Consider the following 27,974-nt stretch of genomic DNA (forward strand, 5'->3'; position numbering starts at 1 on the left):
CAACTCTATTGTCTCACTTAAATAGTGAATGGTAAAAGCAGAGGACAAAACAGTCTTATGATGTTGATCTTGTTTCTACCAGGAGGGCTGCATATCAATCACAATTGAACCATCTACTATCCATTCAGAAAATAAAGCATGCTAATTCAAAAGTTAAACCATGCTAAAATTGCCACTATACTGATTTTTCAGCATGTACCTTCACAAGCCTTCAACCCGTTATTTGCCACATTTTTACTAATATATTTGAATACTGAAAAAACAGAAGGCAAAAGTGACCATGTTCTAGCCAGCTGGCAAACGTATCAGGAGGAGGGAGCAGGAACTGTCTTTAATTTAGACAGTATAAAGAGTATCACAAATTACTGCCAGAGAACATGCTTTAAAACAAAGCCTACAAAACAAAACCCCAGCATTCTGAACTCTTAGTATAACGAACTGAAAGTGCAATTCACAGATAATGCAATTGAAGTCAAGAGACTAAAGCTTAAAAATATGAGTACATTTTAGCATTACAGCTAACATTAAGATAGATATGGGGAATGACATAGCTAGGAAAAAGCTGGTGTGGCTAATTTTTTTTTTTAAGACAGCAGATTGACCAGATAATCTTCAGCAACAAATAAATCAGAGACCATCTGATGATATATTTATCATAAAAGTAGTGATATTTTTTTAAAGTTTCACCACATTGAAGATTTTTTTTTTAAATCATGCAAAAATTTACAGTCTAGGTTTTCTATCAACATGGGCTTGCCACTGACTTCATTATGGCAAGTACATGTTTAGTAACTATTTTTCAAATCTTGTCACTTCAGAAAGTGACTGCTCAACCAACACAGTAAAAGGACTGCATAGTAAGATAAACAGTTATTAGTTTTGTTTTCTCATATTTATTCTAACAGCAACTCTGACAAGACCCAGTCAAGTGTTCTGTAGGAAAGTTAAGTAGGACAGGATCAAAGCTAACTGATGGCCTGGCAATAACATGCAAGCTATTACAGAAAGCTATAAAATAGCAAACCAACAAGATGTAGCTATAGACATAAGTTAAAAACAAATGGAATTTACACATTAGTTTTGCTTAAAAACATAACTATGAAAAAAAAAAGGAAAGGTAAAGTCAAACTGTATTTGATAAACAAATTACACAGGAAAAATGCTAAGTATTTAAGTTTTTAAGAGCACCAAAATCTGCCAGAAAGTTCAACATATCTTTGAAGTTACTCAGAAGAATTAAAGTGTTTGAAAAATGCATTAAGATGACAGAATACCTGTTCTAAGTACCTGTCTAAGATGACAAAATACCCGTAGCTACACAGGGCAGCTACAATAAACAATTAGAAGTGTTCAATTGGAAGAACTATTGTCAAACAGTGCTGAGAGACAGAAAATTTATAGGGCCTGATTGAAGAGAAAACATGATAAAAAGCCCATAAAAGATTGATTGGTTTTTGTGTATTTTCAAAAATATATTTGAAAACACAAGGAGGACTGACTCTGTTCATGATCTTGGCATACTAGGCACAATAATTTCACTGTAAACGTTCAACATCCTAATACCATTCAGAATATATTTCTAAGTATTTCCTTAAAAAATGCTTTTACATTAAAAATATGTATAGCATATCAAATGGCCTCTGCCTGTTAAAATCTGATAAATGCATTAGCATTGACTTTCAAGTAAAGTTTGCCCTGTACACAGGAGAGTAATAGCTATAATTTCTAAGACATTTTCATCTAATCTAGCAATTTTATTTAAATAAATCTTGAAAAGTGTTTTTACGTTGACTAAAAGCATTAAAAAAAACATTGCCACATAATTTCAATTTTTTTAATGGTAATTCCTATCATTCTGTAATTTATGCATTAAACCGACATGAATAAAGGGATTGAAAACAATAAGACCTCACCATTTATACAGACCACTAACCACTGCCTTTGAGTGCACACATTAGTCAGGAATATGGCCCTTTACTATAGATTGCAAAGAATTCTGCATGCAGAGAATGATGGTATTTTAAGACTATTATCTAGGCCTGTTATTTAAACATGAGCTAGAAGGAAAAAAAAAAATGACAAGAGGGATGGAAATTCCAATTTTGAGGCCAGAAAGGGTCATGATAATCATCTGAATTAGTTTCCTAAATGCTGCAGATGACAGAACTCTAGAACGTAGTGTCACTTCATGGTCATGTCTACTTCTCATGCTTCTTGTATCTATGCTCTAGCCAGTCATTCAGGCAAGTATAAAATCCTTAGCTAGAAATTTCAAGTAATAAACTCCTCACACCTTAACAGCTATTTATCCTCTTTGTTACAAACACGTGGTTTGCTTCCAGACTGAAATTATGCGGGGAAAATAAAGAAGGATGGAGCACAAAATACATAAAAGAAAGATTAATCCCAGGCAACAATATTGAGATGTTCTCAAGACGCTCCTTACACTGGAGAAATCTAAATTGCTTTATTAAGGAAAAAACCCCACAAAACTGTAAGTAATACAGATGTACAGTCTAAGAGTCAAGAGAAGGAGCCAACCATTTGCTCTCACAAATGCATAATTAAAGAACTTGCTATAAGAGCTCTGACCCTTGTATACAAAGCAGCGCATACATTCAGATCTGCAGCAATACCTTACTCCTGATACAACAGCACATCACGACTCTCTGTGTGACCACCTAGGTACTGGACACAAAAGAAAACCCTATTTATTCCCTCCTAATGGCTTAACTATTAGAATCAATTTAACTGAAAAGCTATTTTCTGCAACCTTCACTAAGAGACCCAAATCTGATTTTAAAGTATGTGCTATGTGTTAAGTTGTAATCCATTGACAGTTACTTTTAAGCTTCTGCATATGTACTTTTTCCTTTTACCCAGGAAAACAACTGTCACTAGCAATAAAGATAACAGGATAGTAGAGGCATTTCAACCCCTCAGAATCCCTACAGATGATTTATCTACAGGTTACATCCCCTAATGTGTTATCTTGATCATCGCTACATACAACATGAAAACAGTTATGTATGACCTTCAGAAATAAGAGATGAATGAAAATTGGTTTCTTCCAGGGTAACTCTGCTCCATAAACCCAATATGTAACCAAAAAATTATTTGCACTGACGGCATTTTGATGTCTTGGTTACTCCAAAATCCTTCTATTGGTATTGTATTACACTGTAAATTAAGTTCAAACCCTAAATATTTTGGCTCCTTCTTACCCCTCCATTCACCACTTCTCACACTACGTTTCTAAAGTTTCCTGTACTGAGCCAAATAAATTCTTGTATGAAAGCCACAGCCTTTCTTCATACCTCCTTTATTGCTACCTAGGTATGTAAAATTTTTCTTCACTGTCCTTATTAAGGAAGCCAGGGACACTTCCAATTGTTTTAAATGATATCAACTCTGTTACTTCAAGTTTACTGAAAAAAGTCTTTGAAAGAGGCCAGAAATAGAAATTACAGTTTCACAAAGTTGAAAGGATAAAATATTAAATGTATAACATTACATATCCATTATATCTAACAATTGAAGAACAGTAAACTGAGTTGGCCAATAGTTAACTAAGTTCCCTTTTTTTAATTAACTGTTTAATTTAACAGTTGTTCACAACACAGACTAGAAACACCACCTTACAGCCACTTCCCAAAAGGGTGAATTAGGACTTCATGGTATGATATAACAGCCATAGACAGTAGGGAATCCAATAAGAATATCACGGTTTCCTAGGACTCAAAACCATAAAATATTATACATTATTCCACTACAAATTTCAGGATGAAGATGAGATTTTTTTAGTTTCAGAGGAGTTGATTCTGCAACACACTTCCTGATCTTTTCCTTTTTTTTCCCCCTCCTGCACAATAGTTCTATCATCGTCCTCCCAATTCTTTTTGTCTTCCTTAACTGTTACCTTTTATTGCCTACGTTCACAGGAAGTGTATCAAACTGAATACTTTCCTGATAGTATTTCTAGAAATCTACCTCCTTCCTGTTACTTCTTGGAAACGCACCTATGGTTCCTGACTGCCAGCCTCCTTGACAAGCATTGTTCTAAATCATAACCTAAATCGTCCCATTGTCATCTCTCACTTCTTCAGTTTTTTTAAAACAGAGACAACTTTCTCTCTATTCCTCCCCAACTCACTTTTATCCTCTTTCTACATCATACTCAAACTTATCCTCGCCATCCAAGCTGCACAAGTTCTGTCCCTGCCTCACATCATTTATATCTCCATCACTTGCCTGATGACAGCCCGTATTTCGCTAAATCCTCTTTCCTTAGAGGTGACCTGGAAAGGAGAAAAACACCAGGTGTGTTGGTTTTTTGGGGTTTTTTTTTGGGGGGGGGCAGGTGTTGGGGTTTTTTTTGCTGCCTTACAATGAAAGCTCCACAGGTTCATCAATAGAAGCCTGATTCCTTTTGGGTCCCCACCTTCTGAGACAGCAGGCTATCACAACTCCTGCAATAACAGGCTATCAATATGCTTTTGTTGTTTATAGGCGTGGGTCTTAAGGGCTTCCTGGATGACTCAAAATTACACATAAGGAATCTTAAGCCCTCAGTACAACGGGGTGAAAGTGCTACGTATTCAAATAAAAGCATAAAGAGAAAATAAGTGTAATGAAAATAATTTAAGAGTTAGTAAGCGTCTTTCCTTCTGCACATTTAGGTAAAAGTACTTTAAAAGTTGTACTTTTTAACAACACTCCAAAAAGCAATTGTAGACTTTCTTCAAAGACCGTAAAACCAGCAACAAAACGCACAAAAGCGGTTAAGCTTTAGTCGTCTTTTGGTGCCTTATTTTACGTGCACGTCTATGCTTTTCCATTCCAGCTTCTCCCAGACCCCCAGAAGGCGGACAGCCTCCTGCAGACCTCCACCGCTCTCCCCAAACCCCGTGTCCGGCCGGACACACCTCCTCCTGCCCAATGCCGCCGGAGCCATCCTTCTACAACCCGCACACCGCCGCACCGACCGCGCTGCTGCCCGATGAGTTACCGCTGCGCTTCCACGACTTCTCCCGCACCAACAAAGTTTTCCAGAAGCCAAAAACTGAAACCGGACCCGCGACACCGGCCCAGGCCCTGTCCCACCGCGCCTCAGCCACCCCAGCCCCCGCCAGACACGGCTGCGGGGGCTCCGCACGGCAGCGGCACCCCACAGCCCGCTCCGCGGCCCGAAACAGGCCGGAGGCAGCCAGGAGCCACCCCCACGAGCGGCCCGGGAGACGCGGGGGGCTCACACGCCTACCCCGCACTGTGCCCCAGCACCGGGCCGTCCCCATACCTGTCCATGGTCTGCGGCAGGGCCAAGCCCGTCTGCTCGGACATGGCTCCCGGGAAGAGGGGCGGGCCTAGCCAAAGGCCCTCAGCCTGACAAAGGCAGCCCCGGCACCGACAAAGCCGCGCGTCACGCGTGCGGCGGTGGAAGCAGGGAAGCGAGGGGAAAGGCAGCGAAACCGCCCTCCCGCAGGGCGGCCCCTCCTTCGGCGGGCGGGGACGCGGCGGAGGGCCGGTCGCTGAGGCAGGACGGAGCCGTGGGCAGAAGCTGCGCAGCCTGGGCCGCCGGGCTATAGGGGCGAGAGTCGGCCGCGACGCCTTTGTGAGGTCACTGCTGAGCACGGCCGCAGCGTCCGTCACCGCCCCCCACTCGCCGCAGCACGCCTGCGCCGGGGCAGGGGCCGTGGCCCTGCGGCTCGCCGGGAAGTGTAGTCCCACCGCCGCCGCCGGGAGTTTAAAGGTCCGGCGGGGCACCCCGCCCCCTGCCCTCTCCCCTCCGGGCTCTTTCTCACTGCCGTCGTGTAGCCGCTGCCCAGTACCGCGGGTGGGGCAGGTAGGGGAGCGCGGTGGCCTGCGGGGAGTTGCGGGGGGAAGGTCAGACACCGGCCCGGCCCCGCGCCCTCCGCAGTGGCTGCCGCCCCGCCCGCCGCCGCCCAGGTTCCCCCCTGAGGGCCTGGAGGGGTGGGGGAGCGGGAAGGGCCTTGGTAGCACCGCCCTCCTCCTCGCGCAGCGACCGTTGACGGTCCTCCGTTGGCTCCGCGGTGAGGGGAGCGGCGCTGCTGCTGCTGCCGCCGCCGGCCGTCCCGCCTCACGGGCGGAGGGAGGGAAGGAGGAGCACCCTCCTGCGCACCCCCACCATTCCCTCGCCTGACGAACAGGTGCAGGTGGTTCCCGCCCCCTGCGCGGCCGACCTCCCCCGGACCTGCCCTTGGGGTGGAGGGGCCTGAGGGAGGAGGGGACCTTGCCAGGTGCCTGCCCCGGCCAGGCCGCCGGTGGCTGGTACGGCGGAAGGGAAATTAATCCGTCTCTGTGGGCCTGTTGGCAATGACAAGGACAAGCACCCGGCGCCCTTGTAAGTGGCCCTTCGCGCTCGACGGAGGCCTGGTGGCCGCTGGCTTCTGTGCGCAAGTGGGGTGAGGCGTGGGATGGCCGGTGGTAACGACAAGGCTCTCATTTCTGTTTGTAGGCGTGCTTCCTGACAGGAAAAAATCCTTCTAAAGTGCTTTTAAAACTTATTGTACGTCCTGAAGTCAATACAGACTATCGCTTTCTGTGAAACTGATAATTTAGAAGCTGAAGAGCCTTTTTTGAACAAAGAGGTGGATAGCCGGAGAGAAGTTGCCTTCCCATTTATCTATGGGTGTCTGTCTCCCACTCCTATGCCTTAGTCCAAGTCTATTTGCATGAGTGTAAAGGTTCTGCATAATGTCATGTTCCCCAAGCAAAGGGCAAGATCCTAGTTTCCAGAGGCAGTTGTGACATTCCAGATTCTTGTGAAGGTTGGTTAGTAAAGATCAACTTTGAATTATCCTTTTCAGGTTATATATGAGTATATATGTAGGTATTTTTTTAATAAATAGCTCTTGTAATAAGTTTTATTACATGTAACTAATCTGTGATACTTTGTGTAAATTACAACTTTGTTATACTGCAGTTGCTGTACAATGTAGTAATTTATGGGCTAACCCCACCACTGTACAGCTGCCTCAACCTACGTCTGGTTTTGGTTGAGCCAAGTAGCATTTGCATGGTGGATATACATGAGTATAGAGATCTGGTAGAATAGGAAGGAGACTTTAATTGATATACTAGATTCTTTGACTGTGCTGCCTTAGCTAGGGAAAAATCAGTCTGGTTTTTAGAGTCTTTGTTGAGAGAAAAGTGTTGTATACATTTGTGTTTAACATATCCAGGCTTGGACTTCTAAGTTGTATTATATGTATAGAGTAGGGAAGGTGTTGTTTATTTTCTAATTGCTACAAATATCATAAACACGAATGCTAAAGTAGTTACAGTGATGTAAATGTTCTTTACAGGAAGTATGTATAGAAGCAAGTAGGAAGAAGGCATCATGCTGACATCCTGTCCCAGAAAATTTATTTTGTGCTTATTCTTGGGACAGTAAAATTCGGTTTTGCTTGCACTGCTGAGAAGTCTTGAATGTGCAGTGGCCTGAGTAAACCATATGGGCATGACTTCCTGGAAGAGAACCTAATGCACACTGTCCCAATTACAGCTGTTCATGAAACATAAGAGCAATATTAGATATCAGAGTTTCTCGTTCCTAATTTTGGTCTGGAGTAAGTGCACTGCCTATTGGCCAGAACACTGATTGCTAGATGAGCCAAATGCTTAGGTTTTATATATTTATTCTCAAATGGGAAGCTGGTTTTATTCCTACAATTGTGTAATTTGTGCAACTTCTGTATTTTTGCTTTGGAGTGGGAAGGATATAGTAGCTGCCTGTCATTTAGGATAAAGCTATGAGGTCATGATGAGTAATAATGGCTGTGAACAATACTTACCTGAAGAAATGTAACCAGAACCCAGGATCACTTGGCTACCATTTGAGGCTGAAGAACATTCTGTGACAAAGGTGGCTGCTTTACTCTACCACTGGCACAGGGAGGGATGACAAGACCGGACAAAACTTGAGTGTCAGGTCAAATAGTGAACACTTGGTAGGTTTGAACCTTCCGCTCCCCACCCCCGCCATGAAATATAAAAACATAGGATACATAAAAACATGGTAGGACAGGGGTAATGGTTTTAAGCTGAAAGAGGGTAGATTTAGAATGGACATAAGGAAGAAATATTTTACGATGAGGGTGGTGAAACAGTGGCACGGCTTGCCCAGAGAGGTGGTAGATGCCCCGTCCCTGGAAACATTCAAGATGAGGTTGGACGGGGCTCTGAGCAACCTGATCTAGTTGAAGATGTCCCTCCTCATTGCAGGGGTTTGGGCTAGATGACCTTTAAAGCTCCCTTCCAACCCAAACTGTTCTACGGTTGTATAATGGCAGACCTCTTAACATCCTACAAATAGCTTAAAGATCCTGAAATTTAAAAACTAATATGTGCCTTTTTATTGTTCAGGAATTTGTTGGACAGCTTGGGGTATGTGTTCTCCATTTGTCTGCTCTTTTCAGAATCAAAGTGTAATCCTAAAGTACATATGTAACCAACTGTTTCTAAATTTGAGAAAAAAACCTCCTTATTCCCTGACAGAGCAAGAGTTGTCATTCCATCCTCATCTCTTCCCCTGAACAAGACTGGATATGCAGCTGCTCTATTCAAATGCTTGCTTTATTTTCCCCAACAATCTCCTCCTTCAATTCACTATCCCTCATCGCCTTTTTCTCTTAATTTTCTTTCCACTTTTTATTCTTTATGCTTCCTTCTCTGCATTGGCAATTTTCACTGTAAATCTCAGGTTGCCTCTTGCAGTTTTTTCATTTTTTAAACTATTCCTTACCGTATCATCCCCTAGTAGATTCGTCTTTGTTCCTTTCTTCTGTCTCCATGATGTTCATTGCACTGTTTCACTCTGTCCCCTCTTATGTTCACCTGGTAGTAGCTGCATTTGAGCCCAGAGAGAACTCTCCTGAGAACAGACTTCCTTTCACCACTGTAAAGTGAGGGAAAATGATTGCTACTAATTGAGATTCGACTGAGTTCAGCCTCACTGATACTAACTGGAGATGGCAGCCATTTTGAATTAAGTAAAACTGCACATTTCCAGGCAAGTACAGAACTTAATGAAAATCACCAAAACCAATGTAAGCTGTTTAGGGCTTAAAATTGAGCCCTAAATTTGGCTCTCAGATTTATGTCAAAAAATCAACTTTTAAAATTCTAAATTGTTTGATAACAAATTTATACAGATTTAAGCTTAATAAAGAAGTTGACAAGCCATTACTGTAAGAATAATATGGAGGTATATTAAATATTTATCCGACTGTTTCAGCAAAGCCTCAAAAAGAGGCCAAATAACGAAGAAGCAGTACCTTAATACAGTTCTTTTGATCTGACAACATTAAGACTGTTGGAATTATTCACTGTTTTCAACAAAGCTCAGTAATCTGGCAAGATGAAAGTATTCTATTTTGGCAAAACTGCATTTTAACTGCTATGTAGTAATATGTAAAATCAAATTACAAGATCAATTAGGCATTTTTTGTCTACTTGGTTCCATCTTTAAAAAGACAGGTAGCCCTGAATTAAGCTAAAATGAAACAAATCTACACTGAGAAAAATGTTTCTACAATACAACTCATTTTTTCAGTAACATAAATCTTCATTTTAACCTTCAAGCTAGTTGGAATATTCACTTTCTGGAAAAAAGACTAGCATGGTTTATTAGTCATAGTAGGCTTACATTGCTTCATAATGAATTTCATAAAATAAAAATACACTCAATACAATGTTAATTGAGTTAGCAAGGCTTATTTGGGCCCTTCTTACATTTGTTTCTTTGGAACTGGCCCAGGATAAGTAATTTGGATACCAGATTGAATTAAACTCTTGTGTTCTGATACAGCTGTTGTTACTATCCTTTAAGTTCCAGTTACAGAAGAGTTGGCTGGTAGAAACAAAAAATGTTTTTCTTCTAACGGCTAGTTGATCAAAAACTGTCTTTACATCCAGATTTTCTTTGGTTCTGGAGTGCTTCTCCATTTGTAAATATCATAATGACCACTCTCCTTATCTTGATAATTGATCTGCAAAGTGAAGCTGTCTCCTGGGAAGAACTGACAGCAAGGGTGTGGTCCCTTCCACATGAATCCTCAAATCATCTGAAAAGCAATAACCCAGAAGTAAACAGGGACATAAAGGAGGGGTATAGAATGCCTAGAGCCAGGCTTGTGCTCACTGGGGTATTTCAACAAATGAGGCATTTTCATCTGCTGTAAGAAAGTAGTTTTCCTGCCCGTAATGATTCAGAGTAGCACAAACAGGTTAGAGCAAGTGTTGAGAAACTCTTAATTACAGCATTGATTTAAGGCAGGCAGATCATGCAGTCCAACAAAAACAGACTGTAGAAAGCAGAGACACAAGTATTTTAGCAACTCACTTTCAACTGCCCTAATTTATCTTTTTCAGCTTTAGTCATCTCTCTTTCACCCATAAAGTTATGCATATTTCATCCTTTGAAAAATCAGCCTGCAATTTTATTAAACACTGACATTTTCACACTTATGATTTCAGCTATGTAATTTCTATACAAGCATTAGTATTTGGTCCTAAATAATTAGTATTATGAATAATTACCCAGAACAATTCATGGACCAGTATAAGACAGAACACAAGTGCCGCTAAACAAAATTCTGAAAACTTTACCCGACCTACATCAATTGTCAAAATAGTAGTATCTTATGAGAGGAACTCCTGTCAGGCTGTGTATTGATATGGAGATATGTGGACAGTGGGTAGTGGAAGGGAGGTAGTTGAAACATGGAACCACATCACACAGGGTAGATTGAATGTTAAATAGTAAAATTTGCACCTTCCCTTTTTTCTGAGTAGCTTATTTTTTTGGTAAAATTTTCAGTGTAGTAACAATAACTCAGTAATGAAAAGGTAGTAACTTGGAAATTGGAACCTATTCAAATAGTACAACTTTTTGCCTACATGCTGATTTTGATTTGTTTTAAATTTTCATGCTCAACCTATTTGTGTTTGAGTTTCAGAATGTTTTTAGAAATTATGACAGGTGATTATTTAATATTTTCTTCGTCTAAGTAACATGATACAGTCTCCTTTGTATCAGCTTTATATTTTATAGCCTGTATGAGATTATTTTTATACTAGAAGTTTGGAGTTTGGAAGGAAGTTTGGAAATACTAGAACTATTTATTTGTCTAGTGATTGTTCTGAATAGGCAGCTATTTGATCTGGGTTTATAAATTAAACTGTTAAAAGCTCTTACTTAATTATTCACTTTCAGCTCAATCGGACAGATATTTATTTTCTCAGAGCTGGTGATTCAGATTGCAGCAATTTTACCTGGAAAGAGGGACTGTACACGTATTTGGTTTTTTTGTTTTCCTTTAGAGCCCTGTTCCTTTCAGGGTAGGCAGCAGTGAAATGCCATCTATAGATAAGACTTCAAACCCCATGATTCCTTGGGAGAGCATGCGCGGAAAGCTTCCAGTTGTCAAAGTGCTCTTGCCAGAGTGGTCGACTATTGGTCATATACCAAACCTGAAAGAAGAAAATAAATATACTGTCATTTTGTTGATCTTTAAGTACAGAAAATCCAAAGGTAACTGTTCCTTAAAAATTTCTGTGTTGACTGCGTGGGTTACTGCATGCAAACGGAGCTGGTATTGCTATGGGGTTATAGATTTCCTGTACTGGATTGTAAATTTGTACAAATACTTACACCAGCAAATAATCAAGAGGTACTGCATATTAGTCCAACATTAGACATTGGCTGGCCTGTCTTTCCAAGTCATTTATTATCCAGTGTTTTTCCATTCAGACTGGCTTCATTCACTAAAGGTAGGTCTTGACCTTGACAAGAGGGCTGAATTGTGCAGTGATTTTTACCTTTAAGAAGCAATGTGAAAATGACTGTGGTTACAGTCCTTAGGATAAAGTTCAAAAACAACTATCAAAGTCAAGGTACATATTTGAAGCAACTGCTGTGCTAGCCACTATAGATAACCTGGTGACTAAGTGATTTAAATATACTTTATTGACGACAGAATTTTAACATTTCAGCTGCTGTGTTTTTCTCTCTAGATATATTTTTGTACTGATAGCTCAGAACCAGGGGAGGGATAAATATAATTTTTTTTCTTTCTCTAATGTGGAGTCATCAGTAATTTTATGTAGCCTTAGGAGTAATAGTGATTTTGATAGAAATGAAGCTAATAGAAGGCTACACAAAGCTCGGTATATTATGGCTTACTGCAGTATTGCTTTAAACTGCCTTGCAAGGTTTTCTGCACCCCCAGCAGCAGAGCTGCTTTTACAGGTGCAATAGTTTACTCATCCTTCTTAGGAACTTGCCTTAATGTTGTCTCGCTGTACAGTCTGTTCATGAACCCTTGATGTTCAGTTAACTTATTGAACAGGTAACTAATAGGGAGTATGAGCAGTAACTTAATGGATAGCAGAAACCTGTCCTTTTAACTAAAAAGTGTGTGTATGGCTCAGAAGAGATTTAAAAGAAAGAAATAAAAAAAAAGTGAAAGATATGCATGGACCATCTGAAAACGGTTGATGTCAGAAAGGAAAGGGTTGTCAGTTTCACTCTTTGCCACCTTTCTTTAACAGTTAATTGATTTGGCTTAACTTTACTTTGTTACATTAAAATAATAGTCCTAAAAAAATGCAATCTTATGAATGTACATGTCATCTGATTAACTCAATAGAAATGCAATCAGTGATGACCATTTTTGACATAGTTACTCAATTAAAGTAAGTGATTTTTGGCTCATTTAAAATACTTATGAGATTTAGAACAATCTTCTCAATTGACTAAAAGTCTGCAAAAAGTCTGTGGAGGTTCTAGTTTCATACAATTGCTGTTCATTGATGTCTGTGTATGCATTGGTACTGTTGTGTTTCAAAATAACAATCAAAGTATATGATCTGTCCTATTTCATATGAAGCACCATTTCTTGCAGATATCAGACTCAACCATTCTACGTACATTTACTTTTTAAAGTGTAAACTTATGTATTGGTTTAGCAAATAATTTGCATCACTAGTCTTTGTCTTGTGCATGTAAAGATGGCTTTTAAAATGTGGCGTGTCTATATTTTTAGATATTTCAAATTGCCCCATTTTTATTTTTCATTGTGAAAGCATCAGAAACCTCATAGTCTAATAATACCTCCCAGATACGCTCATTTTGACCTTATTTTTTTCCAGTGAACAAATTACTGATGATGTCATATGTAGAGAAATGTAGCGAGTAGAAATACCATGAAGCAAAGGGCTGCTTTGATGTAAAATAGCGTTTTACACGGAAAGATCATAAGGTCACTGAAGGCAAATCTTAACACCCGTGGGTGGCTTTGTACATGGAGTGTCTCCTCGTTCCCCCCGTTCCGTGTCCCCTTCTGCTCCCCCCCCCGCCGCCGCTTCCCGGTCCCTGCGATCGCGTCTCCTGCCCGCAGCCAGCGGCCAAGCTGCGCGGCAGAAAAAGGCCAGAAAAGGGCTGGTGCAGCGAAGAACCGCTCCTGCTGCCGTGCGAGATGTCGTGTGTGCTTTCTCTCTGATACACTGCAATAATGGAAAGCTTGTTTGTTAATTAAGGAAAATCGGTACCCGGCTCCTTTAAAGGTCCGCTAGTAGAAAAGGGGGTGGAGAAGAGCGAAGACTGGTGTCTTTTTAACCTTGCTGAAGGACGCAGCAGTATTTATTGACGTATGCAAATAACCAGGGGGAGGAGGTGGAGGAGGAGGAGGGTGCTTGGAAAAACAGGAACCAGAATCAGTTTCTCATTGCAGGGTGAGAGCTCTGAGTTCCGGTGTAAGAGAAAAGAGACGTGGCGAAATTGCTGTATATCTCTGCCCTATAAGCACATCTCTCATTTAGACTGAAGGGAAACAAGGCATCAAAAAGGGTGAAGCATCTTAAAATATATTTTAAAGGCAATCTAGCTCGATCAAAGGTTACATATTCCTAAATGGGGGAGGGGGAAGATTACGGGTTTGCCTCGCAACTTGCTGTAGCATAGCACTAGCAATAGGACGAGATTTTTGGCCGGCAAATGATTAAAACAGCCTGGTTTGTGGTATGAATGACAATGTTAATAATCTGTCTTTGTGGTTTTTTCCCCTACTGTTTCAGCTGCGCAAACCATGCAGGATGATTTACTGATGGACAAAAGCAAAGCCCAGCCCCAGCAGCAGCGGCAGCAGCAGCAGCAAGATCCAAACTCAGCAGAAGCCCCCTCTACACCCATCTCGTCGGAGACACCCAAACCAGAAGACAACAGTTCAGTGACTAGTATCGGCACATCGGCTCCTTCCCAAAATAGCAAGGAGAAGATGCAGATGGAGTCTCCCATTTTGCCTGGCTTGAGCTTTCACCAGCCTCAACAAGAACCTGCAGCCGGCACCTCCTTGTCTCCCTCCTTCGGCAGCACCTGGTCTACAGGGACCACAAACACGGTGGATGATAGCTTTTTCCAAGGGATTACTCCAGTCAATGGGACAATGCTTTTCCAGAATTTTCCACACCATGTCAACCCTGTATTTGGTGGCACTTTCTCGCCTCAAATTGGCCTAGCTCAGACTCAACACCACCAACATCAACAGCAGCAGCAGCAAGCTCAGCAGCAGCAGCAGCGGAGGTCACCTGTAAGCCCTAATCAGGCACCTTTCGCCCAGAGAAATGCTGCTTACAGCCATCAGCCCATCATGACCAGCAAACCGTCTTCCTCCTCTGCCTCTTCTTCCTCCTCCTCCAGCTGGAATAACCATCAAAATGCGGCTTGGAGTACACCTTCCAACCCTTGGGGTGGGCTGCAGGCTGGTAGGGACCCTCGAAGGGCAGTTGGAGTGGGGGTCGGTGTGGGAGTGGGGGTCGGTGTACCCTCCCCCCTCAATCCCATTTCACCCCTTAAAAAACCGTTCTCCAGCAATGTCATTGCCCCTCCGAAGTTCCCACGGGCTGCACCCTTAACCCCCAAATCCTGGATGGAAGACAACGCGTTCAGGACGGACAATGGCAACAATCTGTTGCCTTTTCAGGTAAATGACTACATGCACCTTCCCCATGGTGACAGCTGTCACAAAGTTGTATTTTTTGAAGGGGTGTATTTCTTGTTACTGTTCTATCTGAGAGGCATCTCCATAACTCGTATTTGCATTGAATAGTCACCTTATATGAAAGAGTGGGGTTGATCCTAGGGAGTACATACACAAAGATTTCAAATTCTGGCTTAAGGTTTACAGTCTTATTTTTCTTGTAACTTATTCTTAAATGTGACAGGGGTTTTATTTTTTTGTTGTTGTGTTTTTGGGGTTTTTTTAGCATTCAAAAGGTAGTAGCCTTCCTTCATGAAAAACAGGTTAGGCAGACTACAGTCTGTTGGTGCTGTGCGTGTGATAATTTTTTTTCCTATTCTTCTCTACATGAGAAACAGGAGACGTTAAAATTGCTGGCTTCAGTTTTCTAACTGGCATGTTAATTTTAACCAAAGATGCTTCTTGACCTGAAATCCAGTTAATTATTTTATCACCATTGAAATAACTAATTGTCCTTATGTTGTGGTGGGATTTAACGGGGAGTCTGTTCGCATAAGGTACACATTTCAAAAGCTGTATACATCTGATATGTACACCCTGCTGTTATATTCACAGTGGACGTTTTGAATACATCTAGAAGCAGCGTGGGTGTGTATGGAAAGAGTGGCGTATCTGTCCTTTCCAGCAAGGAAATGCCTAATACAATTGACATGATTTAGAAATGGCAGGGAGGTATTGTATAAAATAAACCATTTTATGCTGTTCAAAATATTTGCAGAGAAAAGAGACAATAGGACACGACCTTCAGAGCCATATTGCAATGGAGTCTATTTACTAGCTACATAGCTCTGAAATATTTAAAGCTGCAGTGCCCTTCGCTGTTTTTTTTTAATCTATGACGACAAAGCAGATCAATTGCAGCTGAAACTGGGCCACATAGAAGATTTGCAATTTTAATGCAGAATGAAACCTGTCATGGTGTGAAATCCATTTTAAGTTGAAAAAAAGCAGAGCATACACTTGTGGCTATATCTATATAAGGTGAAGTGAATCTCAGATTTCTTCTAGGTTAGCTTTTTTAGTCTTGGATAGATCTAAATTTTCTGTTTTGAAACACAGAGAAATTATTCATGTATGCTTTCTCTTTAGGTAATTGCTTTCTCAACAAAGTATGAAGTCTCAAACATTTTTTAACTTATCAGTATGGTAAGAATAGAATCTAGATTGACACTTAGTATTAGAAACAAAGTAAAAAAAAATATAAAAATCAAACAGTCGCCCCCCCATGACTTTAAGAGATTGTTGAAGTAAAATATATGCATTCCTGTGCACTTTCCAGTCCCATTCAAAGAGGGCACCTTATAGTCAGCTCTGAAATTTCATTTTGCTGCTTCATTCTGTTTAAAGGGAGAGTTGCTAATTTTTTATTGGCTACCCTCAATGAAGGCGGAGTGGCTTCTGGTGAACTGCTGGTCAATGTCTCCGTAGCACTGAAGTCTGGAGAAAGATTATACTTTAGACACAATATGCCTGGTGAAACTACTATGTTGCACGAGCACAGCAACACAAAAGCTAGTGAATATAGCTCCCAGTCATTATTTAGGAGTGGGAAATGTGTTTAAATTTATAATTATTCTTTTATTTAAATTGTCTACATGTAAGAGATTACAAATTCAGGTTAATTTGAATTAATAAGGAAAACAACAGTAAATGGTCTTATTTTTGTGGTTTGGTTCGTGAGATACATTTTTAATGACTACACAACTTTATTACTGTGACTGTAAATTGTCACAATTAAAACTAGCAGGTATTTTAGTTATCACTAGGAAAAAACGTAGATAAATGTTTTAAAACACAGTTCCTTTGATTTTAGAATTAAGGTTTTGATAAGCTAAGGTATTAGCCAATATGTAAATTTGGAAAGTTTATTATTTTCCTGTGAATTTAACCTGGTATTTTCCTGTTCAGATGAAAGCAAATACTTAGACTACTCTCAGCACCAGCTGGAATAACAGTCTGATTTCAGAGACTCAGAAAATTTGTATTTTTTTTTTTTTCCTATTAGGGTCTTTTTGATAAAAGCTGCTGAATTTTGCATACAAGATTGTAATCTGGGTTAATATTGATTGCTCCTATACTTAAAAAATTGCCAAAGTAGTCTTGAAACCATACTTGAAACCATCAATAGGAGGCAACTGTTTAGTTACATTGATAAAAATGAAATTCAAATTCATATGAGAGTTTAATATTTGCTGCCTGGGTTCTGGTTGCCTTTTTTCTTGCACACACACACCCTCCCTCTTCCCCGAAATTGGGCAATATGTTGACACGGTTGACACAGTAAGTTCTGCTTGTCAGCATTGTCAGCACTATCAAGTAATTCTGGCAGGTTTATCCATGTACATCTGCCACCCTTCATAACTGAGCATTTTTGATCTGCTGCAGAAATGTCTTTCAGTAAACTTGCTAGCATCACATTAATGCACGTTAGTAAGTGCTTTGTGCTAACCCATTCTTTTCTCTTATGTTGAGATTATATTTTTTTTTAATTTGTGGTTTATATTTGATCAATTCCTTAAAAAGATATGAAGCTCAAGATGTTCTAAGTTAAAAAAAAAAAATGTTCACTGCTACCCATTTTTTAATTCAGGTCTTTGCAGTGATCAAAAATTTTAAGCAGAAAACTTCTGTAATCAAGGGTTGTGTTCTGGGTCTGTAATATTTGAAGACAGCTGATAGTGAGCTGCTGATATATCTACTTCTAGAAAAAATGTTGAATTTGAAAATGTTTCTCTTAAGAACATGTATATAAAGCAATATGCTAGACATCTTCATCTTTGAATTTGAGTAACGCATTAGTGCACCTTGTGTGTCAAAACCAATCGACACCAGTCCCAAGAAGCTGTGCTGCAGAACGTATCAGAACATTTAAAGTATCAATTGGTAGGAATTCTGTTGGTGTCTGCCTTGTGATTGGTGTTGAAAGGCAGCTAAAAATGCTTTGGAGGAGACTTTTCATATACTTACTGAGGAAAATTGATTGCACTCTAAAAAAAAAAAAATGAAAGAAACAAAGGTGATAGTTGGAAAAGAAAAGAAGCAATCAGTCTGGAATGAAATGTATTGTAGCAAATAAGAGTTGGAGATAAGATCACAGGAATAAATGTGCAACAAGGCAAGATATGAAATACAGAAACGTGGCCGGTTTGTTCTTCTGAATATTCTTTGGCTTCTGAGTGGTTCAGGCTGAGGTCGTCTGTTGTGATTGTCATGTGACAAGCAGTAGTGTTGTGCCATTGTGCTAGGTGATCCTCATTCCTGGCATTGGAGGCTGGCATTAACTGATTGTCCCTGGGACCTGGGCAATGATTCCGTTCCTTTTTATAGCAGAGTGATCGGGCTTGAAGAGAGCTATTGTCATCTCATGCTTCTAAGCTCCTCCCAGAATTCTCTTTTCCTCCACTTGTCTCAGGTAAATAGTGTATTTCTTTTGGCCATATGAAGATACTGAGACACAGCTTTTGGGGTCAGGAGGATTGATAGTGCCTGAGATAGAGAGGAAGCACGGATAAGAAATTCTCTTTAGAGTGGAGAAGATAGAGAAAGAATTAAATGTTTGGACACCAGTATGCTAATTAAGGAAGTCTGTCCTGTAGATTTTTAATAATAACAACGCTAAAACAATTTCCCAGAAATTGTTCAAGTTTTGCTGCTTTCTGAGTAATGTTCCTTAGAAACAATAAAAAATGCGCAATTGCAAGTTTTAGGTTTAAAAAATGCATAGCAGTTTGGTGCTCTGAAGGTTCTGGCATATATCAAGTCATTCTTGGCAGCTTTAATGATAAATACTTTCCTAGTAGAAATAAATAAGGTGGTATTTATTGTGGATGAAGATAGTTTTAACATGCTATCTTTTGCAGGGAGGCTGAGAAAGGTTTTTTGGGGGAGGTGTTTTGGTGTTTGGTTTTTTCCTCATCGATTTCCATAGGAATTAGTCTGGACGCAGATAAAATTATAAACTAAATTTAGAAATTATATATAACTTCAATATTTCATACTTTAAAAAATGCAAATCCAAACAAGCAGTGAGCTTGTGTGTAAGTATCTATGCATAAATATATGTTTGTATGAATGAACATATATTATACATTTAGATATAGATACACTAATTAGTAATACATTAGCAGGCACAAGTACCTTGTCATGTGTTGTACTAAATGCACTGTAGTTGTTTATTGAGCAAAATGAAGGACAAGGGAATGGCCACTGCATAATATTTATAATTCCAGTGTGACTTTTGGTTGATGATTAATAGACTGCTCCTTAAGAAGCTGCTTTCTTTAAACATTTGAAGTTCTTCAGGCCTGTGAAGATTTCTCCATGCCAATATAGATGGATACTCAATTATGTGCATACACAAACATAAATATACACACATATGCAGTAAACTAATGCAGAGTAATTTTTGTCTTTGAGTCCGAGGGAAAAGAATATTAAATACACTATTGACTTCAATTTTATAATGTTTGTGCTAAGTTCTTCATGGGCAATGCACTGGCTGTAGCTTATTTGTCATAGTTTTGTTTCTTAACACAACAATAATCTGAAATGCATATTAGGATATTCATATATATATATATGTGTCTGTGTATATTAAAAATGATGACTAAATTAAGCCAAGTTCAAGTATTGCAACATACAGGAGCGTAACAAATACTGCTTTGTATTTATGAGTAAATGAGTTTTACTGACTAATACATTCTGGTGACTGTTGTTTTAAAGTCTGTTAAAATCAAGATTGATTTTTTTTTTTTTTTTCCCCCCAACAAGAAATATTTGTATGCAATAAGTCTATTTGAAGATTAATTTTTAAAGCACTGTATTTCTTTATTCTAAATTTTATATTCTGGGCTCTAGCTTCTTGACAGTTTAGTAGGTAACTGTACTTAGTGTTACTGGTGTATTGAAAACTATTTCTTAACATTTAGGAAAAAGAAAAACATCTAATCTTAATTTTTCTTACATGATGACATACAAATACTGGCATCCTGCAACTTTATGAACAAAAAAAAAAAAGAAAAAGAAAAAAAGAAAAGAAAAGGACCTAGTTGTTGTGGAAGTAACTTAGTCCACTTTTCTTTTTCTCCCCCCCCACCCTCTTTTCCTTTCTTACATGCTTCTGTTGTTACTACTAATTAGCACAATACATAGCCTGATTCTGAATCTTAAAATGTGAGAACACATATCATGATATCTCAGGAGTCTTCCAGCGTAACAGATACAAGCAGTACATGTCATTCTAGCCTTAGTAGTTGTGAAGTATTTTACAATTTTTGTTAGATTTTAAATTTGATTGAGTTCTAAATGTCTGTTTTCAGTAACAGTACAGAAGAAAAAGTACAACTGTTTCATATTTGAAGTATAATGATTTGATCACTAATTACTTACTGATTGATGTCTTGATTTTTAAGTAACCAACTGAATCATAGGTAAGCCCTCAAAGTAAGTGAAGGTAGAGCAAAGGAGTGAGTTCAGTATGCACCTGATATTCTGAGCAACTCCATATATAGGCAGGACTTCCTTAAAATCATTAAAGATACTAGTATAGAAAAATGAATCAATAATTTTGTCTTAAAGATTAGACAAACACATCATCTGACTTTCCTTTGGGAGGTGGTGTAGAAGGGAAGGTGAAGGGCACGGTAATTTATTTTGCTGTTTCCCTTTTTGGATCATCCCCAGTTTTCAATTTTTTTTGCCTAAAGGTAGCTCTTATGAATTGAATGTAAGAGGAAGACAGACCTGGAAAAGTAATGTTTTCCTGTTCCAGGTGCTTTTTTCAAGAAGAAAATAGGAGTTTGCCGAGTGGATGATGAACATTTCCATTTCTTAGCAGTTGGTGAAATAGCTCTCCTTTCATTAAGGTCGCTCATAAGTGATACCTGTCTGAAGCATATCAAAGGGAGGCTAAAAGATGGCACTGCCTAATTTGAGGTTATATGGTGATCTTAAACTGTATACATCTGAAATTTGTGTGGACTGGGTAGACTACTGCGCTTTCAAAAACTTTTAAATTAGGCTGAAGAGAAAAACATCGTACCAAGACTATCCAGTGATGACCTTTGAGAGAGGCTCTAAGGCTCTGTGGCCTTTGTTTTTCTTTTTCCTCCTGATCACTTCAGATAGTGTTACAAGTTTGAAAATACTATTCATAAATAAAAGATGCTTGTCCTAGAAATTTAATCAAAACATTATTCCAAATTGTGGCAAAAACTCCCACAGGAAATAAAAGCCTTTACAAACTTCACTTTTTTCCCAAAATAAGCATGCTGCTTTGATTTTGTTTTTGCTTTTATCATAGTAACATGTAATATGTTATTTAAGGAAAAGGTTAAAGACCTTTTGCATAATGGCAGTCAGCAGACTTTAGATAGAAAAAGTATTTATTTTTCTTTTCCCTATTTCCCCCCCACTCTGTCCTCTCAACTCCCAGAAATCAATATTGAAAGCTTTTGATGTATAATTGTTTGTTGCAATTAACTGCTGAAAATGGAGCACCGTATTCTTTAGGCACGAAAAAGGATTGTTTACTCATATTCCATGTCTTAAAAAAAAAAAAAGAAGACAAACCACCATGGTTTTATTGTCAGAAGATGTCAAAAGCTAGGTAAAGAAATTCTTTATAATCTTCAAATGGGAGAAACAATAGAAGTAGGTGGAAGTTACTGCCTTCTCTCAGGGGTAATCAGACTTGTGCCCTTCTAGCCTATTGCAAGCCCAGTTAAGTGCTTAGTTTTGCAAGATGCTGCCTGAAGTAGTTCTTACCACTTCTCATTTCAACCTACTTGTTTGGTATGGTGGGGTAGAAATAAAATTTCAGAAAGGGCAGGAAACTAATTCCTAATTAGGAAACTAATTCTAATTCCTGTTTACGCACTATAAGGGCAGCTAAATTTCCCTTTGGACTCTTTCTGGTGCTATGTGGGCTAATAACTTCCCTCCTATAGGGAAACTTCATAAATGTCCACATGTATTTAGAGATACTTTTTTGTCCTTCTAGCCAGCAACAAGAGTAAGTGGAACATGTAGCACAAGAGAAATAAACTATGCATACTTCAAAACTTTAGACAAATTTTCCATTCCCAGTAATATTAGCATTTTGTATATGAATATATGCAAAGTACATCTATATATCTGTGTATGTATAAGTAGTTCATTTTCTCCTGAAAGCAATTGTAATTAATTTTCAGTAACACCTGCTTTAGCACTACATTGACAAAATAGGTTTTGGTGGTGTTGAGGTAATTTGCCTCTTTTTCATACTTAAGCTAAACCTATTTTTTCAGCAATGTTTAGACTTTTCAGTTTTTAGTCTGTTGTGACGTTTTATACATTCTGTAACTAAATTTAGTGTACTATTACCACGTTTTGTTTCATTATTTCATCTTTATTTAATTTTTCCCTGTTTCATTTAGTAGAAATTTACGAGAGGTGCAGAAACATGGCTTTTAAGCAATTATTAGAATATTGTAAATACTGATAATAAGCAGGTGTCTCAAAGTAGTTACATGATGTACTATTTTTGTATATAGAAATATATCTTCATTAGTGTAATCTTTTTATTAATACTCGTAAATTTTAGAATTTTAAAAAGGCAAGTTGTGAAATGCCACAGAAACTTTCCTTGTGCATCTTCAAACTTGGTCAACATTTTCATTTTCATAAGCTTCTATTATATGATTCTGTCTTTTCCTATAAGTTCCCAGTAGCATTTGTAAAACACAGCTATTTGATATCTTCCTTTTCCTCAGTGTTTAATGTGTCTTTGTATCTTCATTGCATGCTTTTCCAACTCATCCCAGAGATAAAATTGTCAATTTTTGTAAGATCTTATAGAAAAGCACTGTGCTGACTGGGACAGATACTGATCTGCTTTGTCATAACAGTGTTAGGAGAAGGAGTGGTGTAATTTCCATTCTACGCATGTAAGAAAGAGGCACAGAGTCTGGAGAAATCATTTTCTTCTCAATGTTCAATCCGAGAAGACTAAAAAGTTGGGGGTATGTGTCTTAAATATTTAGCCCATATAGCTCTTTGAAAGCAGAACATCCATTCACTGTCTCTAAGTTTGCTGCTTGTGTGAGTCTCAAATTAGGCACCAAAAAGTGAAGAAAACAAATTGTCACCTGTGGAAAGTTTTAGTTTAAGTTACATGCCAATTATTCAGGAATTAAGAGCTTTTCATCGATGAAGAGAAAAGCAAAATATTTCATTTCCGTAATTTTGTGACCCACTTTTCCTTCAAATGTCGATGTCATTCTCTATTCTGAAAAAAAACAACATAGAACTTCTATAAACAAACAGCCTCTTAATTATTCATAAACATCACCGATGGACACTGGATGAGATAGGGGTTTAATTGCAAAAATGGTTTTGAAACATAGACAGCTATAGTTTATTTATGTAAAATTTATATTGCACAGGCAGTCCTACTCCTGCACTTCCTAGTTTTTTTTTCATGTATGGCTTTGGAAAATTTGCAAGAATTGCAGTTTTTTTTTAAATTTCCTAGAGCCTAAGTAAAATACTTAAGCAAAACCACAGATTCTGTTATGTGTTAGGATGATGACCTTCACACGATTCAGCAGCCAAGATGGAGTCTTTTGATCAACTCTACAGATTGTTCTTGGTTTAACAAAGTTAATGAAAGTAATGTGTACAGAGCACATGCTGTCAATGGGTTTCAGTTTTGTGTGAAGCGTGATTTTGTGGACGTGGCCCCTTTTTTGTTTCATCCAGTCTTGAACTGTTCAACTCTACCCCTTTCAAACTTCCCTTCTTCTAATTCTTTCTGTTCCTGCTTTTTGATCCCCTTTTTTACTGAGGCTTCTCATTTGAGTTGGCCTTCCCTATTTGGCTTGAAGTTACCGGGGAAGGCACAGTATGGCCCTGTAGTCATAAACTGAATTGTGTTCACTTACTTTGTGGGAATTACTCCAGTGCAAACTTAATAGCATGAGGGCTTTTAAGTAGATTTAAACAAACTCAGGGAGAATGGAGTTTTCAGAAATATCATAGAATTGCCTAGGTTGGAAGGGACCTTTGAGATCATCTAGTCCAACCATCAACCTAACTCTGACAAAAACTATCACTAAACCGTATCTCCAAGCACTTTGTCTACCCATCTTAAATACCTCCAGGGATGGTGCCTCAACCACTTCCCTGGGCAGCCTGTTCCAATGCTTAATAACCCTTTCCATGTAAAAATTTTTATTAGCTAAAAGTTCTAAATTTTAGGAATTTAGACATTTTAACCAACTGATAACTTAGTCTGAATATGCTGAGCTGATTTTCTTTCCCCATCCCCACACCCAGCTTCCAGAATCTGTGAGTTGGGATGGATTTTCACACAGATTGACAGAAAAATGCTTCTGACATAAAATGAGAAAAGCATTATGTCTTTAACATGGATGGTTTTTATATAGCTAATTTTCTTTTGTGTTATAATTGTAAGTGGATGTTCCAGTGAAATTCATTTTTCCTACATGGAAGAATTATTGTGGGAGGTGCGTATCTTAAAAACCTTTCACCCTAAAAGAGTTATTTTTGGCAACAGTGTAAGCAACTTAAACCTGACCTTTTAATGAGAAATGTCAGGCAACTTTAGAAAGTGATGCTATCTATAATGTATTATGTTTCTGAATTAATCTCTTGTATATACAAGAATGGCTCTTCAAAACAAAGACAATCACCCACTGAAGCTTTGTTCACAGAGTGGTAAAGGCTTTTTTTGCAAGTAAGATTTATTTCCTAAAGGAAGTCTTTGGTATTATGGCTTCTTATGAAAGTTGCTAAGAATAAAACATAACAAAGACTTTATTCTAAAACATTTGAATGGTAAAATATTCTTTTGGATTAATTAACATTCATAATTCCTCCTTGGAAGTTGCTGCTTCATTCTGCTTGAAGCAATGGAAATGTTTTAGGCTTTTACTACTGTTCCTTGCTAGTTATCAGCAAGGGAAAAAAAATAGTAAAAGGAAGGAGTTGCCATATCGTCTTGAATGATTATGCAATTCCTACCTAATAAGAATTAAAAAGGCCAACCCAGTGATTTTTTACTTGATTTTGAAGGATAAAGTTGAAATAGTCGCTATAACATCAGTGCTACTACATTATCACTACTGTCTAGTTTCTTTACACTGTATGTGTAAATAAACTAAATATAGGAACAGGAACTAGAACCACCAAAGTAATTATATTTTTCTTCAGTTTTTTTGTTATTTTTCAAATTCAGTTGTTTTTTTTTTCCACTTATTTCTGTAATTTTCAAAGTTTTTAGTGGTTATGCTTTGTCTTTTATATGGTCATAATGAAAAAACCCAATTTTTATCTATTTATGTGTATGTTCTAAATCCTTGCTACAATGGGGTCTGTGTGGTGAAGTGTGAATTTCAGGGTTTTTACTTTTTACAAAATCTTTCATAACATCCTAAAAGATCTCCTGGATCTCTCTTTAGTCTTAAATTTACTGGGTTTCTCTTCTGCTAACCTCAGATTTCTTCTGCCTCTATCCTTATTTATTAAAAAACAAACAAACAAAACACAATAAAACAAACAAACAAAAAACCCACCAAAACCCCATCTGGACAGTTCTTTTTTTTTCCCAGATGTTACTTCCTGCTGTTAAAATCAGTAATCGGCATGATTTACTAAAACTTTCTCACTGGAATCTGACTGTGAAATGCCATTTAATTTTAGTTACATGTCATACAATGTATGTAACAAACAACTCTTACCCTGAAAACATTTAGACTGTTAAACAAAAAAAAGGCATGGAATGGGTGAATAGTTGTGCAGCTATGGCCAGGTACCACTGGACCATCTTCTCAGCTATGCTGCGTGTTATCCTTTCTGTGTACACTTTTAATTTCACCTGGGATGGTGCACTTTTATGGAATTTTAGATTTACTTTTTTATGCCCTGTTTGTACAATTGCTTTTTCTTATAGTATTTTAAATAGTATTTTTTTCTTAAAATTATGTTTAGTTTGGCTTACAAAGATGTTCTATTAAATTAGAGTATCTAAGAACGATGCATTGCAAGACGCTCTATTAAATGTTAGATCATCTCAATTTTTCAAGTCTGCTTTCCACTGACATGAGCTTGATCATCCAGTCATTCTTTTTCCCTTTTGTATTTCTCTCTTTCAAATGTTTCTATTTCTTGCCTATTAACCTAAAAAAAGATTTAAAAAATCTGTCTTTCCAGACCATCCAATTAAGTATTAAAAAGGCAGTGTTAAGTTGAAAAAATTTTACTGGAATATTTAACCCTTATTTATAAGAAAGTACTTGTGCTTTAGTACAAGTAATGCATTTTTCTCATGTTCAGTAATCTTTTTAAATTTTATTTTATTTAAAATCTCATATGCAGGTATGAGAAGCTCTTCTGTAATTGCTCTGAGCAGTTCTTGTTTGTCTATTACTGATAGTGCATTGATTGAGATCCGAGAGAGCTTGTATCTGCTGTCTATATCAGGCAGACACCTAGAATGTAAAAGACAAGTTTAAACTTCTTTATAAAGTTTATTATGTGTTAAGCAGCCAGAAATAAGGTAGAGAATTAGCAGCATGTGACAGACAATCATGAAATGTTATATGACCTTACAGCAGTCAACAGATAATACTTAAATCCTGAGAAACCTTAAATCTAATGTATTAAGCTCCCATGTTCCCTGTGGTCTCACAAGGAAGTGTTTTCCAGACTACAACTCAGAGCCTTTTTAGGCAGATCCTTTAATGCAGTATTTTACTTTGTGAAGGAGATTTGTTAAAAGCATTAGTGAATTAACATGCAGGTAGCTAGTGTTACTACCAATTACTACGTGACCTTTACAGTAACTGTACATTTCTAAAGGGTTAATAAATGATTCATGTATTAACTGATTGTTAGAATTCAGCATATTGATGGCTTGTAACCAAATCTAATACCATCTATTGATCTGCTTAGTAACCACTAAGATATATAATAAGCAAGTCTGTCAATTGTTTGTAACGTACTTCATGATTTTGAAATTTTCTTTCAACTTTTATAAAGTTTATAAAGGTATCTTTATAAAGATACCTGTTACTTTTAAATGATGATTACCGTAACAGTCTGATCTAATACTTCATTTTGTTAAATAATTCTCTTACTCATGTATTTTTTCTAGGATCATATTGTTTCTTCCTGTCTCATTTAAAAACACCAAACCAAACAAACAAATTGAAAACAGTGACAGAAAGGGCTTTTCTTAAAACTTACAAAGCCCTAAGTAGCAGCTAACTGTGCAGTAGGAAGACTAAGGCAGAACAAGAGGGTGGAGGAAACAAAAGTCTGGGATAAGAAAAATAGCATTTTTATAATACAAAATAAAAGTGAAGTTGTAGTTTGTCATCTTGGCTTTTATGAAAATATACCTGTTCACTTTCTGGGGATGAGAATTTCTGCAAATAAAATCTTGTAAACTTTAGGCTGGGTTTGACATTTCTGTGGTAAGGGTCCTCAGCTTGGTGGCTCCTGCTACATTTGGCTGCTAATAAATGAAGCTGTACCTGTGACTTCTGTGTAATAAAATCAACTACAGTTAGCAGAGTTTACAAGTAATGTTTTGGTGCAGTCTTGCCTCCCTTGTCTAAACAGGAACACGCTCTTCTGACATGGTTTTGCAAAGTAGAAATAGTAGATTACTTATATAATAATTTTTTCTTGTTAGGCAAGGGAGAAGTAACTGATGTTGTGTGCACTATTTAAAACTACACAGAAATGGACTGTAGTAAATTTTACAGCTTGTTTGGAAGGCTTCACTTTCCAGAGAAACTGGAAAGTTTTCTTGCTATGTCACTTACATAGTAGCCTTGTTTGAATATAAACTTGAACTGGTCAGTGTTTCAAAATATGGCTCAGTCCTTGGCTCCATTGGACGTATAGAGA

At 38.1% G+C, this 27,974-nt stretch overlaps 2 protein-coding genes and 1 long non-coding RNA gene across 9 annotated transcripts in view; 1 reads left to right on the forward strand and 2 right to left on the reverse strand.

Moving 5' to 3' along the window:
* MARCHF5 (membrane associated ring-CH-type finger 5) overlaps window positions 1-6,022 on the reverse strand; it is a 32,565-nt gene extending 26,543 nt beyond the window's left edge. The window contains exon 1 of the mRNA XM_054207220.1: window positions 5,297-6,022. Within this exon, the coding sequence (XP_054063195.1) occupies window positions 5,297-5,340 (44 nt within the window). The 5' untranslated portion in view covers window positions 5,341-6,022. The remainder of the gene's footprint in view (window positions 1-5,296) is intronic.
* The window catches only part of CPEB3 (cytoplasmic polyadenylation element binding protein 3), a 95,818-nt gene continuing 73,605 nt past the window's right edge, over window positions 5,762-27,974 (forward strand). For 4 of the 7 annotated variants that reach the window (XM_054207212.1, XM_054207217.1, XM_054207213.1 and 1 more), the window contains exons 1-2: window positions 11,377-11,554; window positions 14,098-15,002. In XM_054207212.1, coding sequence (XP_054063187.1) covers window positions 11,377-11,554; window positions 14,098-15,002 — 1,083 coding nt within the window. Of the gene's footprint in view, window positions 5,843-6,186; window positions 6,362-11,376; window positions 11,555-13,747; window positions 13,871-14,097; window positions 15,003-27,974 lie in introns of those variants that run through there. The other 3 variants (XM_054207216.1, XM_054207214.1, XM_054207215.1) reach the window with 3 other exon arrangements.
* LOC128911794 (uncharacterized) lies at window positions 9,233-13,644 on the reverse strand. Its single transcript, XR_008467169.1, has 3 exons — window positions 13,227-13,644; window positions 11,296-11,493; window positions 9,233-10,085 (listed from the first exon to the last, which is right to left on the reverse strand). It is a non-coding gene; the product is annotated as an uncharacterized LOC128911794 (long non-coding RNA).

Source organism: Rissa tridactyla, chromosome 6, assembly GCF_028500815.1.
Source record: "Rissa tridactyla isolate bRisTri1 chromosome 6, bRisTri1.patW.cur.20221130, whole genome shotgun sequence".
Classification (NCBI taxonomy): Eukaryota; Metazoa; Chordata; class Aves; order Charadriiformes; family Laridae; genus Rissa; species Rissa tridactyla.